The following is a 15,070-nucleotide window of genomic DNA, read 5'->3' as shown; positions in this document are numbered from 1 at the left end:
ATGGGATGTAGGGCTGTAGGTCGGCGTGATGTAAGTTGGTGCTTGTGACGTCTTATATTGTAACAGTGAGAGAGGGATATCCAGTCCTAGGTAAATGTTATACTAAAAGAGGACGTACTCTTCAGAGATAACATATGATCTAAAGTCTAGCCAGGACCCATCTATATAGCCGTGGCTTGAGTGAATTTAAGAGCAAAATTCTTTATCTCACCTCTGGGAAATTCTAAGTAGTATTATAACTTAATAAGATTTTCATTGTTTATACTCTTCAGCAGGACTTCCATGTGCTTTTAGTTATTGGCCGATATGATTTTTTTTTTTTTTTTTTTTTTTGGAAAAATTTGGTTCTCATAATTCCTTTTTATTCAACAATCTATGTAGATCAGAATTATTTTTGCTTGCATATGACTTTAATCGGTCCTGTCTATAGAATCCGTATTTAACCGACATGATTGTATTAATATGTTATCGATACTATGTTAACATATTTATAACATTCAAGGAGATAGAAGACAAAAACATTTCTCAGTCCGATAATCCTTGCATTGTATATCCGTTCAGTGTTTATATAGCCAAATTATCCTATGAACACTTCTCATAGTGTGACAATAATCCAAGTGTGTAAAAAAATCAGTATGTGGTTATATCTTTCACGAAAACTCGTCTGCTAAGCTTTTCGTGAGCATTATACTCCAATCAAATTAAACTCCACTTTTTTATTTTCAAGTTGTTATCCCAATAAAAAAAACCCAGTCTTCTCGCTAAAAAATAATACCTTTTTACTCTAATTCAAGTTTAGAGTTTTTTAAACAGAGAACAGGCATCTTTGGCATGCCGATATCATACAACAGTTCAACACAAATCCAAGATCTAAAGTGCTGTATAATTAGGAACCCAAGGTACTTCTGAATCGAAGAAAGAACGCGTTCGGTTGTTGAATCGTGTAAACAGTCAAATGTTTTCGCTCTTCTTTTATTGATGCGCTAGAAGGGTTTTCATAGATCATACATTCAGATATATATTATAAATTTTAATATTTTATAAAAATAATAATTATGGTCGAGACGAAGCAAAATGTCCGGATTTAAAAAAGGTTAGCCAACAAACGTTAAATACTGTTATTTGTTGTGTGATTTAGTTATGTCTGGCTTCTCACCTGAGACGGGAAGTCTTAAGGTGAGGCACCATCTGCTGCTATCTCTAGCTTAAAGTGACACGTTGATTCGATAGTGAAATATGTTTAAAAATCCAAGTAAAGTGGTTTTATCTGCGCGACCCCCAATGACACTTGCGGACGCTGTATGCTGCATTCAAACTTATCTTCGTTTTCTTCTGCTTTCTCGGAACAGGAAGTTGCACAAGTAGACGTGTTAAGAACTTTAGTAACTGAACTAAAAATAAGATATACCATTGTTTTAAAGGCTAATCAATCATAATGCAGTCTATTAACTAAATGAGAAAATCTTTAATTCTCCCAGGAAGGGGGGCATCAAAAAGTCACAGTCTTAGCGGAGGAATAAATATTTTTAAACTAATGTCCAATGCTACCTGTTAACTTGAAACTCTTGCATCTGAAGGTCGACGAAGCCTGATTACATGCGCAGTTGGCAACTTATTCTTATATTTCTGTTTAGTAATTTATTGTGCCTTTTAAACTGCAGTGGTAGTGTTAGAAGAAAATGTTACACAATATATTTTGATTTTATTTATTATTTGTTGTGGTATCTAAACCGATTCTACACAGTCTCTGCAATTAATTTTTAAAAGTATTCTAACCTAACGGACTGCCTGCAGTCTATAGTTTCCTGCCAACACAGAAGTTTGTATTATAGTCGTTAAAATTGGCCGCGTACTTGTTGCCTTGCCCTCTGTAGGGAAGGAGTATTTCTGTTTCGTTAGTTATGAATGGGATTGAGATATTACAGCTTACATCAACTGTATAAAATGTATGCTTTTCTTGTTGAAAATGTTTTATTTATTTTTATGGTTTACGCTTTAAGTCTTTCCCCTGTTATCTTTTTTTTAATTAAAGAATTTGTTAATTGAATTTACAATTACTTTACATTGCTAGAGAATTTATTCCTGATACTTTATTGAACGTTTGAAGCTACAAATGTTTTATTTATTAAAGTATTTAGACCTTAGGATCGAAACTTACGAGTAAACAAGACAGGAATATAACCAATAAATAAGAAAAACAAGTATACACGCTACACTTTGTTTCTTGCATTTCACAGTACTGCACTTTTTAATATCATATAGTGTAACAATTACAACGGGATCAGTTAATGATCTTGTATTAGGTCACGTTATCAAATCAGCCTGCCGAGCTCCTAACGGTACACGTGATAAATAGATCATAATGATAAAGATTCAAGAAAGGGTTCCATAACCCTGGCCTTCCCCAAAATACACTTTGTTACCCCAGGACAGCGTTGTTGGATTCAACGAATAGTACAAGATAAATCTTCGTTCTCTTTCATTTTCTCAGAAAGGACAGAGACTTTTTTGAACGACAGTGACACATCTTTGAAAACGCAGAGCTTCATGAGCTGGAGATGTAAAGACCTGCAGAAGTAAAATATGAAATTAAGATACGTATTTTTGAAAGGAATATAATTATCGATTAGTTTTATCTTGCAATAAAAGTGAAGACAATTCTAATTTTTTAATTTTTGGGTGGTATGATGACACTAACTGCAAATGTCTTAAATTCTGCACATATGATGTCACTTACAATCTGCCTGCGTTGGCAAAGAAATCGAGAACAATTTTGACGAAGCATTGGTGTTTATATAGCCAGCTCGGCCTTCTGTGCAGCTCAAGTCAATTGTATTAGGTTTCACCTAAAGTGTAACATGTTATGTTAGTTAAAAGTAGCTGTACAGTATGTTTTTACGCTTAAACTAGGCGGCTCATAGATAACCTATCATGAACTACAACCTATAAAAAGCGTGGCTTGTGAGTGAAATAGCTTTTCATCTCCTTGTGCGGAAAATTCAAGTAGTCTCATGTCTTTAATTTATTAGCTCCATTTTTTTATCTAATGTTTTGCTACAAACCATGTATTAATAAACTAATTACACACTACTGCTACGATTAAAGGTGATCCAGTATCTGTTCATCAGACGTTCGCAATATGGGTTAATCCCAATAACGTAGAAGATTTTGCGTTCACCTCCAGATGGTGCAAACACACCACATCGTTCGATCTCGTGATCGAATCTTACTTTCACATAGACGAGTCAGTGGATTTTAGTACAGAGAAATTTATATGGAAGTATGATTCCTCAGTTATTCATTACAATATTTTAAACCATATTTCGTCATTTTACCTAGAAAATGTCACAAGACTGAGAAAAAATGTCCTAAATGTATCAAAGGCTCGTGAGTGAACATGTTTTTCTCACTTGTGGGTTATATTCCAATAGAATTTTTCCATTTCTTAATTCAAATTATTTTTAGTTCCTTCTACGCTAAATAATTCATCTTTTCAATAATTTGCTTTTGTAGTTAAAGAGTAGAAGGTACGTAGGTGGCTAGCAGTACAAGCTTTCTAGAAGGAATGGCTACATATAGGCAATAGATGGGCTTCATTAAACAAATCTTTCTTTTCATAAATTGTTTAACCATTGTTTTGTGACTGCCAACAATTACAATTAGTCTTATATAACCCGTTAAAGGGAACAAAAACAGCGTGTTTTGGCCTCATCTTTATTTTCTAATCTTATCCATGTATTTGACCTTGTCACATTAATGTATCTTCTGTATGCTTCATGAAGATTTAATTCATGATATCCTAACCTAAATTCTGCGAAGTGTAACCTACCAAGCTCCTCAGATCTTAACAGTATTTCTTAAATATTCTAGTGTAAAAGTGAAGTATAACGTTTGTGGATTGTCTGTCCTGTAAAAAAGGGGAAAATACTTTGATTGAACAACTCGACTGTTAAACAAGATTATAATATTTTAACTAATCACTCTTGTCGAATATACTCCGTTTCCGACTTTGTGGTAAGTACCAAGTTTTTCCACTTTCTACGATGATCTTGTAATGTACCCCAGCCCCAGGTAATGGTTTGAAGCGTAATTAAGATTCGGGGTAGGTGGTGGGTTCACATGGGCAGTAGCTCTTCGCAAACATACGAACGTTCGAGGTCTTCTATTGGGTTAGTACACTAAGCCTTTTTATTCACCGCACTTCGTCAGCGTTCCTGATTCGTGGTATTTCACTTCAACAAATACTGGCATCCAGAAAACGTTTTGTAACACTTGTTCATCGGATGCAGTGCTGCTTCAGCTTCTTCACTTGGTATACCGTTGAAGAATGAGTTGAAGCAACAAACGTTGAATTTAGCTCTACCACTGCTTATCATTGATTGGCGTCTCCCTAACTGATTAAATATGTTACTTTGTAATCGTAAATCTTATTCCATGCTGATGTCTACTTGGGTTTTTCCATAGGCATTCTTCTTATGAGAAACTGGTGACTGCCGTATTGTGTCTTATTTCTTTATTTAAACGTTGACTTCATCTTCCTGTTGTGTTCTTCTTCCTCTTCTTCGTTATTTAGTTAGTGGTTCCAGTAAAGGATATTATTAACAAATGGTAAATCTTTCAAATGACGAAAGTATATTTTGTTCTTTAAATCTTACCACGACAATACAAAATATATTTTTTCAGATTTGAATCCAGACTGGCCACTTTAGGACGGATTTTAAAAGAATTCACAATGAATCAGGTCAGATACAATGCGAATTTTCTTTTAATCTTTTGTGTGGCATGTTCAATTTTGAGTGTGGGCTAATTGTTGCTGGAAAATTAAAAGAAAAACATAATTTGGAAATGGTCAGTACGCAACAATGAATTACTGACCGCTTTGTTGTCCTTCATTTCAAAGAAGACAAAATCGGTTTAAAATCTTTTACCACCTGTGGAATATTAGATGACTCTGCAGTTACAGTGTGGTAGCGTAGATGTTGGACACTTGGAGCACTGGAGTGCAGATGTCCTGGTGACTGCTGGAATTTATTTTGTTGAAGAATGCACGCCGAACAAGGTCTCTGACGCCGGTTGCCCTCAAAGTTTACAGGGGCAGCATAAGTCACTTCTGTCGTTGGCTGCAGCTTGATTTCTCTTGCTTTCTCTTTTAAATGCAACATCATTAGAGATTACCATCTGGTAGCATTAAAACAGTAATAAAATGAATAAAATGCAATAAAATGAAATATTTCGGCTGAATAAATAATCAATCAAAATAACAAAAACTAATCACCATCTTTAGAGCCAATCATAAAAATTTAGCTGCATCCATTATCAATAATTTCAATGCTGGTTATTTATCTGGACTTAATGTACTGTATAGTAAGCAGATGAGATACGCTTTCTTTAACTGATGTTGATAATGACATTGACTTGTCCAATAACTAATGACAATAATTATCGTTTCCAGGTTAGCCTAAGAACAGATTCTGCATCGAGTACAATATAAAAGCTTGTTGTTTAGTAGGTTTGATTTAGTAGGAGAGTGCTTCCACCTTGCAGTGATTTCGCACTATTGGGAGAAACTGGAATACCCCCAGAAAATTTAGTCATTAAAACATTTGTGTGTACAAATATGAAATAACTTCCGTTTTAGACTACAATACTGTTATGACAATTTAAATGGTTAATGATAAAGAAAAAGAAAAAAAACTTTCAATCGGAAAGGCAGTAGAGAACACACAAAGCCAGTGGACATTGAACACTAGCGAAAGCACAGCCTGACAGTGACTAATGAATGTCATTTATTCAGTCGTGTATTTTTTTATAGATTTATTTAGTCTTTTTTTTTTAGGATCAGAAGCTTATGGAGCCCGAAGAGTGGTACCCACGTCTGTGTCACCAAGACCACCAAGGAGAAACTCCTTCAAGATGAAGACTTTACGGAAAGTCGATGAGACAGCCGAATCGGTATCACCAAGAAAATTTACTGATAACAGCTAGCAGTGACACCAAATGTACTGATCGTGTAGAAATTAATACAAACTACATGCTATTTCAGGAATAAGAACGTTTTATTGACCATATGCACAAACACATTTACTTTGTATATCTGGTTCTGTGGATGTGCTATGTGAGTATGTTTATGTGTGTTTTTGTTTGTGTATATATATTTTTTTTCGCGCTCGCTCGCGTGTATGCTTCGTTGCATGTTCATGTTTTCTGTCAATCAATATATTCAACTTGGTATATATGTATGTCTTTTATTTGACCTTTTTAATTTTTTCAGCCATTTAATTTCTTTTTTTGTTTTTCTATTTTCTATTTTATGTGTGGATTTTATATGTTTCAGGCACCCGATTCATTAAAAGAAAGTTTCAACGAACTTGTTCAACACCTCACCAGTCATTTGACGTCCGAATCTCCACAAGTAAGGCCATTTTCTCTTGGATGGGTGCTCAAGAAATCGGATGTCGAAAATGACAGAAATCATCACAGATGAGGACAGTCCGAGATTTTACTTAAAAAGAGCATGTGAACATCCGTTCTTCATTGGAAGACTGTTTGTCAAGATGTGCAGGTAAGTTTAGCGTCACTTATTTAATCTTACTTAACTTAAACTTACTTAATCTTCATAATATTTTTAAATCGTGTGCACAAAAGTGTACACTTTTTTGTTATACTATTTTACATTTTTGAGAAGCTGAATTTTGTTAAAGATCCATTTGTCTCATTTACAGAGCCGCAAAAATTCCATGCATACTTGTGAAAGGTCAGGTGAAAAGTACTTCTTACGACACTACTAACAAGAACATCAAACTAGAAAACATCTGGGCAGTTGTTTACGTGGCTAGCAGCTGGCGGTTCGTGTTCCCTCACTGGGCCTTTGTTGCATCAAAAGGCCACCAAAAGGAAAACTGGATGCTGGTTGAAGATTGTGGACAGGCCTTCAGAACAAAGTAGTTTAAATTATCTTCATGAGAAATATACTGAGTCTTTCAATTATCCCATAAGCCTTTCAACTGTATTGTCATGAAAATGTGTTCCGTTTGAGTGTCGTGGATGGGAACAAAGTTGGACTGCATACTTTCACTTAGTTTTAAAACATCCTTATTCAAGTATTGCATAAATAATATCCTTTTCTTATTCGATTCCTACCGGTTATTTTAACAATCCTAAGTTTTCATGCTAGCTTCAGAAAAATAAGTAATTTTGAGTTCATAAGACGTATAGGAATGGCATGAGGAATGCACAATATACATCGGCGACTAGCTAATTTTTCCTCTTTATTTCAATATCTTGTCTCTTTAGATGCACTTAGCTTCATTACAGTTTTGCATATTAATATTTTGTTCAGCCATTAAAATAAAGATTATTGTAGGCTTGCAATTTTGAATTTGTACTTGTTTAGGTTCAAAGCAAGTGATGGAGAACTGGTAACCCACGTCAATGAATTTTTTTTCCTGACTGACCCCGAAGTGCTGAAATACATGTGTTATCCAGATGACAGTGAGAAGCAGCTTTTGACTGAGCCATGGACAGAAGAAAACTTTTTTGCTTCGCCTTATTTCTCGCAGTCATATTTCTCATCTGGGTGGATTCTGATTAGACCTTTGACTGGTCAAATAAAGACTGAAGCTGGACGCTGTTTTGTCGACCTGTCCAGCCCAGAAGCAGATTCAAAACTTAAATATCAACTGTTTTTCGATCAAAGTTGTTCGGAGAGTAAATTTCCGCAAGAGTTTCAAATGGATCGCTATGTAACCATGTAAGAATGTACTTTTTAAAACCTTGTTAACAGTATCACAGTTATGGTCGAGAAATAAAACATTTTCTTCGTCAAAATAAATCTTAAAATTAAATAAACTTTAAATGCTGAGGACATTGCATATTTCTGTTGAGAAGCGAAAGGCAAATATTTTAAGTTCTTTATGGGTAGCGATATAATTCTAGACGCCGTAAAGCAGGTGTCCGACGCATGCAAATTCTCTGTATCCAGTGAAATAATTTTTCACTTCTGAAAATAATTTTTCCAGCTTATTGAATTAATCATTAATGTTTAACAGGGCGAATCAAGGTTTGAGAAAGGAATCAATTATGATGAGACTTCCAGTTACTGGAACATATAAACTGGTACTGGCTGTCGTTAACCAGGCTGGGTACGAGTGCAACCTAATGGAATTTGGTATCGTCTGCGATTATGTGGAACCTGAGATACGACCGTTCCCACCCCAACCTCAGAATCAATATGGATTTACTGAGACAGCATTAAAATTTGGCTTATCAAAGCCTTCTCACAAAGAAGGGACTGTACAAGTGAAAAGTGGCGAGAAGATCAACATCAGCTTCAATGTTCCTTCCGAAGACGATGTTTCAGCAAGACTGCTCCACAACACGCGAACACCAGAGCAACTGCGGAACAACGTTAGTGTGGGAAGAGACAATAACAGGGCGACCGTTAATGTTAAACTGCCGGCAGATGACCCATCACCTGAATATTCTCTTGAAATTGAGGCCATAAAATCAGACAAAGTCAGCAGAACAGTCAAGGACAAGATCATGTTAAACTACTTGCTGACCAGCGACTACTCTTGGCAGGTGTGTAATCGTTTTGGTAATGGTGTACCCATCTCCTCTCTCTCTCTCTCTCTGCTTAACGTTTCCTAATAAAAAGTTAACTACCCGTTCCTGAAATATGGATCGACTGTACCATACGGGTATCAAACCTGATGACCTATATGTTCAGACATGATAGCTCTAAGCACTTAACATCCGCTTTCTGGAGCTTCGTCAGGTCAAAGATTTCAGACCATTTTAACAGTCGCGTCATCTCTTTGTCGTTAGCTGAGTTTGCTTCCAGTTCACACTTGTACCCAGCACAAAAACGACACCTACTGTGCCTTCCTGGCCTTGCTCAAAGACACCTGTCTGCTCATGCAGATCGTATGTGTTATATCTAAGATGAGGTATATTTGGTAGAAGCTCTTTTTCTTCGTCTGGCACCACACTCTTACCACCTTCAATGCTATACGGGCTAGTGTTAAAACTCCCCTCTTTCGGGAAAACACCCAATCTCTTAATCTTTTAATTTGCCATCATTATTTCCTGTTTTCCATTATTTCCAAGCTCATATTGTGCTTACGCATTTGTATGCTCAAGATTCTGTCACAACGCACAGTATTTGAGCTACAAGACAACTTTACTTACTCACTTCTAAAGCGTGTAGTACAGAGATTCAAGATTTAAAATTCTACAACACAAAGCCGCAAGGAAGCCTAAATTCTTGCTGAAGGCAATAGGTTTTTTTGTGGAAGTACGAAAAATGTGATTGATAACTAAATCGTCCTTCTTAGACACTTAAGTGATATAGTATTTCGTGTTCTATTACATATTTTAGTGTACTTTTAATATTCACAAAAAATGCTTGGTAAACAAAACAATTTGTCTTCTTCTGATGAGCCATTTGTCTTTTACTGCAAAATTTACAATAATATGAAGAGGTCACGTTTTCGTCTGAAACGATGATACTAAGCTGTTTGAGAGGGATGCACGTGGCATCAAGATGGCTGGCATTAAAGTCTCAGTAATAAAACAAACAATACATGTGCAGGAAGCAAGGTACAAGGGTGTACGAGAGGAGCTGCTCGCTGCTATGCAGGGGAAAAATTTGGATCGTCTAAATCGTGCACTTGAAGACTTCATAGCTACAAAGTTTCAAGACAAAGGAGAGATAGAGAAGGCCAAGACAGCATTATGGGCATTGTGTAAAGAAGGTACGAAAATAAAATGCTAAGTGTAAACAAGGTATTTGGATGTTTTATATAGTTTGATTATAAAAAATAGGATTTCAGAACACTTGTAAATTTAACATGGAGCTATTAGGGCATAATGCGCGTAGAGATGTAAATATTTATGCATTTGTGTACACATCTCTCTGTGCAGAAATGGAAAAAACGCTTTACAATCAAAAGCTGAAAGAGATGGAAGAATGTCTTATTAAAATAGCTAATACCTGTGTCGGTAAAGAGGCGCGAGAAAAGTTTTGGTTCAAGCACACCCAACAGCTATACTGGAATCTGGAAGAGTTCCTACAAAACCACAGGGAGGGGCAGTTGTTAACGGGTGACGAAGTGAATATTTTCAAATCTTCTGACGACGCGATTAATGTCCTATTTGCTGTCTTCATCCTACTCGGAGAAAACCAATCAGAACTAAGTGTAAGTAAAACGTTAATGTAGGTATAATGTTCTTAAAAGTCTAAAGTGTACAACATTACAATAGATATATGCATATTTATGTAAAACATTTTTATATATACTTAACCTTTTATATAATAATAATAATTAATGCACAAACATGCTCGCACTCCTAAGGAGCTTGCTCTTAACACTTAAGAACGAGATACCATTAGTCCGATCTCTACCGATGCTAGCAGGAATGCTCGTTTGCTAAGGTTTTGGTCTACAGTCCAATAATACAAGTTCGTGCAAGGATGGCTGTCGATTTTGTATTGTACTCCTCGGGCTCGTCTGCTTCACCTATGAACTTAATCTGTAAATTCGTTTCGTGAAGTAATTCTTCGTCACCCCCTCTAAAATTGTGTTGTTGTCTACGTCGATGCACTCTTCTTTGTCATCGTCATTATCTCCCACCTCCAACTCCCTTTCATCATCAGACTCGCCATGTTTCCAAAGGAAAAAAGCAGTTTGGGTAAATACCTAAACTTCCTTTCATATTCAAGGAAGATTCCTGTTTTCAGAAATGTCTAAACTATCGTAATTATGCATTTTAAGGGCAAAATAACGTGTTTTATAAGTAAAAAAACCACAACAATGGTTCGCATGGCTGTGAGTGGCACGTATACCAGTAAGGCACCACGCTCGCTTGGCTGTGGCCGAGGCGTAGGGAAACGTAAAAAGCACACGAATACATTCAATAGAAAGACTCGTCTAGGGGAAGACCCAGTACCATCCGAGCTAAGCGTGCTTCCACTATTCCAGTGCTATTACCTCTCTCTAAATCTACCATTCACTCTCACACGCATATTAACTGAGCTCTGATGTTAAAGCTGTCGTTTTTGTGGGTTCACGATGCAGTTTGGTGGACAGGTGACTAACCCCCACTCCCCGTGAATCAGGCGGACAGGTGTGGGAGCCCCTGAGGCGTCACTCTTCATAGGCATCATTGACACCTCTGCTGGTCGCTCTTGGCACTTGTAACACCTCAGCTCTCCTACCTCATATTACACTTCTGCGATGGCACAGAAGCCCCCATTTCGTACATAATAGGTCTCTGGCTAGTAAACACTTCACCCGACACCCTACTTGAGGCGATTGTTACCTCCACATTAAGGTTAATACACAACAAGAAGTAATATCTTACATCATGTTAAACACAAAAACGCACCCCCCACAAAGTACACATTAATGTTTTCGTTGTCATCAGTGTGCCAGTCATGTTAAGCACATTGTTCAATTCTTGGAGCATTATTGTGTAGCAATATTAACAAACTTTGATAATGTGCAGACGTGGCAAAAGATATGGACAAAAATGAACCAAATAACCGCCAATCAACTACACGAAACACTGATAACATTTGACGACTCTGTGTTGACCCGAGAGCAGGTGGATCTAGCAGAAGAAAAATTGATGAGATGTGATGGAAGTTTTCACGGCGATAAATTCCACAGGACTCTTTATTTATGGGTAAGTATATTAGACAATAGCAGGATTACTAATCCTAGTAGTTAAATTTATTAGATTACTATATACACTGTATAACAACTGCATAGATCCTTGGTTAAAGTTGTCCATTAAATACTGTTTTCACTGTCAAATCTCTTGTATAATTATATCTTAAAAGAACTAGAATTATAAACACATAGAAGCGGCTACAGAAATGTCTGAGGAATAAAGTGTAACCGTTTTATTAGACTGATTCAGAAAACTTGCTAGCAGCTTTTAATTCACTTATGCTTTATACAAATTGAGAGTAAGAAACTTACACATATACAAACATATACCTTTTGTCTCTTAAGCTGTAAATTATTTTATTAAGGAATAGTATGAATGAGTCTAAAAATCCAATAAATTCCGAAATTTTTTTGCCTGGACCACTGTCTGAAATTAATAGAATTTAGCTGGTTCTGCTTGATGCCATCTGGGCATATTGGAATTGGTGGCGCTATGGCAACATTTTCGTATATTTTATACACTTCCAACTTTGCTTTTTGTGTTCTTAAAAACATTTTCATGCTTTACTTTCAAACTAAGTCAGGTGTTTAAATGCAATGTTCTATACATTGTGTCATAAGTGGTTTCAACTACATGAATGTCATTGTTGATGTTTGCAGTGCCTGAACAGGGTGAAGTCCTTCCGATCCAGAGAAAAGTGTACAAAAAGCAACTAGTTTAGTCAAAACCAAGGACTAGGGTAAAAGACAAGGCTGTGGCTCTAAACTCACATCCTCCAAAACAATTTACATTTAATGTTGTACAGAAAATGATAAAGTAACATGTATGATGTAAAATTACAGTAGAATTTATTTCATTTGTTTTCTACTGTAAACATCAGTACTTCCCTATATCATTCACGAAGTCGCTTATTTAAGCATGTCTATTAAGCATGTATAACCCTTTTTTTTCTAACTTAGCATCTAGTTCTAGCTGCGTGTAAAAATTTCCATTAGCCATCAAAGTTCTTTTGATTCAAAGATAAATGAATCGTATTTTTGCTAGTGTGGTGTGATGTGACTAAGTTTTTTTTTTAAAGACTGTGTAGCAATGTGCCAAACATTGCTTTTGCTGAATCTATGTGCATCATGACCAAATATAACACTTTTCTTAGTAACACAATATACAAAGTACCTACATTGTCTTATTAAAAATCACTTGATGACATGCTGAACATTCATAACATGCGATCATCGTAAAATGGCTGAAAATTTAGATTTTTGTTCAATTTCTTTGCTGTGTCTTGCCTTAACACTTTATCGAGGATTTTCGTATATCCGTTGTTGACTTTCTCAGTGTGTGCTGTCATGTCATCTGTAGGCATGTATATGAAATTCAGAAGGCACCCAGACATGGGAAATCATCTTTCATAGAGTGTTACTTAATCCTTTTAAACTACTCTGCACCACTCTTTGAAATTGTTCACATTTCTAGATCGCCAGCTACAAAATTCAGTCATCACTTGACACAGTGCGACTACAAAGAAGTGAAGTGGTATTGGTGTAATGTTAGCAACAGGGGGTTGTTGTCCCTCTCTGTTGTTAGTCAGAAATTATTGCCCTTACCAGTATGAGAGTGTTCATAAAAAGCTTTAAAAGCTTTACAGAAGCTGTTCAGTCATTATCAAGACGTTCTGACAGCCCGCCCAGGGAGCTATCGAACATGAAATAAAATTAACACAGGACAAGGTGATACGACAGCGTCCTTACCCAGTGCCATTTGCTCTTCAACAACAGATAGAGGCGGAAGTGGACGCTATGTTAAAACTCGGGGTGATTGAGCCATCCATATCCCCCTATTCTTCCCCCGTTCTCCTGATTAAGAAGAAAAACGACTCGATACGCTTTTGCGTCGACTACAGGTCACTCAATCAGATAACTCAGTTCGATGCCGAGCCAATTCCGGACACAGCGGCGGTCTACGTTAAACTCGCCTCAGCCAAATTCTTTACCAATATTCACCTGCCTAAAGGATATTGGCAAATACCAGTCAGACAAGAAGATCGGCATGACAGCCTTTCAAACCACGAAAGGACTCTTCCAGTGGACCAGAATGCCTTTTGGTCTGGTGACAGCTCCAGCCACTTTTGCGCGCGCCATGCGCTTGCTAAACTTAGAAAGATTTTCTACATACCACTTCTTTGACGACTTACTCATAGGGAGTGATTCATGGGATGACCATTTATCCCACCTAAATGAAATAATGTCCACACTATCACAATATCAACTGACAGCCAGGCCTTCAAAGATCTACTATGGATATCCTCAGATACTCTACCTAGGACACCAGATTGGCCAAGGTGTCATGAGACCCGACCGTGTACTTGTCCAGAAGATATTAGACCTTAAAACGCCACAAACCAAGAAGCAAGTGAGATCACTGCTAGGGCTCATAGGATATTATCGGCGATACATCGCCGACTTTTCCAAAATAATGGCGCCCATATCAGAATTGGTAAGAGGAACCAGTCCACGCTCGATACATTGGACTACAGAGTGTCAGGCGAAACTAGAGAGAATTCTATTTCTCTTATCCAGCTTTCCCATCCTGCGGTTGCCGGACTTTGCATTGCCCTTCATGCTACAAGCCGATGCCAGCGCTGTGGGGCTAGGGGCGATGTTACTGCAACAACACGACGATGCCCTCTTTCCAGTCATGTACACCAGTCGCAAACTATTGGACAGAGAGGCACGGTATAGTACCGCAGAGAGGGAATGTTTAGCGATCGTCTGGGCTGCTCTGAAACTGTCTCGCTATCTGTACGGCAGACAGTTTGTTCTTTTTACAGCTCACAAACCCCTCACCTTCCTCACCTCCACTCCGTATAAAAATGCACGAATAATGAGATGGGCTTTAGCCCTGCAAGAATTCAAATTTGACATTGAACCTATTAAGGGAACTAACAACAGATTAGCAGACGCCTTGTCACGAACGGGGACAGATCAAGAAATTCCTTAGTATTGTAGTGGGAGATAGAGTGGTACAGCAAAAATGTGAAATTCTTCAGCATTGTAGTGAGAAAATGAGAGGTACAGCAAAAATGTGACATTCCATAACATTGTAGTGAGAGCTAAAGTGGTACAGCAAAAGTGTGAAACTCCTTAGTATTGTAGTGAGAAATATAGTAGTACAGTTAGCAAAAATGTGAACATTTTTTTTTGTAAGAGGGGAGGAATGTTAGGAACAGGGGGTTGTTGCCCCTGTCTGTTGTTGTCAGGGATTATTGCCCTTACCAGTATGAGAGTGTTTTTGTTGCGTTGTGTTTCGCGTCAGAACCCGACGTCATTTTATGACGTAATTTTAGAGGGACGTAGCGTGAAAATTATTTGGAAGGAAGCAGACGGCTGTGGGCAGT

The 15,070-nt window shown here is 37.2% G+C and overlaps 1 protein-coding gene across 2 annotated transcripts; it reads left to right on the top strand.

Moving 5' to 3' along the window:
- The first annotated feature begins 2,975 nt into the window (after positions 1-2,975).
- LOC112576175 (hillarin-like) lies at positions 2,976-12,615 on the top strand. 2 transcript variants are annotated; one of them, XM_025258452.1, is made up of 11 exons: positions 2,976-3,003; positions 4,684-4,741; positions 5,837-5,952; positions 6,335-6,562; positions 6,723-6,941; positions 7,394-7,750; positions 8,049-8,580; positions 9,593-9,755; positions 9,925-10,199; positions 11,509-11,688; positions 12,336-12,615. In XM_025258452.1, exons 4-11 carry the CDS (start codon positions 6,453-6,455, stop codon positions 12,390-12,392), a joined length of 1,893 nt encoding a protein of 630 aa, XP_025114237.1. In that variant the 5' UTR covers positions 2,976-3,003; positions 4,684-4,741; positions 5,837-5,952; positions 6,335-6,452; the 3' UTR covers positions 12,393-12,615. The 2 variants fall into 2 exon arrangements, with proteins under 2 accessions (XP_025114237.1, XP_025114236.1); XM_025258451.1 differs by lacking the exon at positions 2,976-3,003 and adding an exon at positions 4,458-4,486.
- The last annotated feature ends 2,455 nt before the right edge of the window (positions 12,616-15,070 follow it).

Source organism: Pomacea canaliculata, linkage group LG11, assembly GCF_003073045.1.
Source record: "Pomacea canaliculata isolate SZHN2017 linkage group LG11, ASM307304v1, whole genome shotgun sequence".
Classification (NCBI taxonomy): domain Eukaryota; kingdom Metazoa; phylum Mollusca; class Gastropoda; order Architaenioglossa; family Ampullariidae; genus Pomacea; species Pomacea canaliculata.
This window is presented reverse-complemented; position numbering and strand designations above follow the sequence as displayed.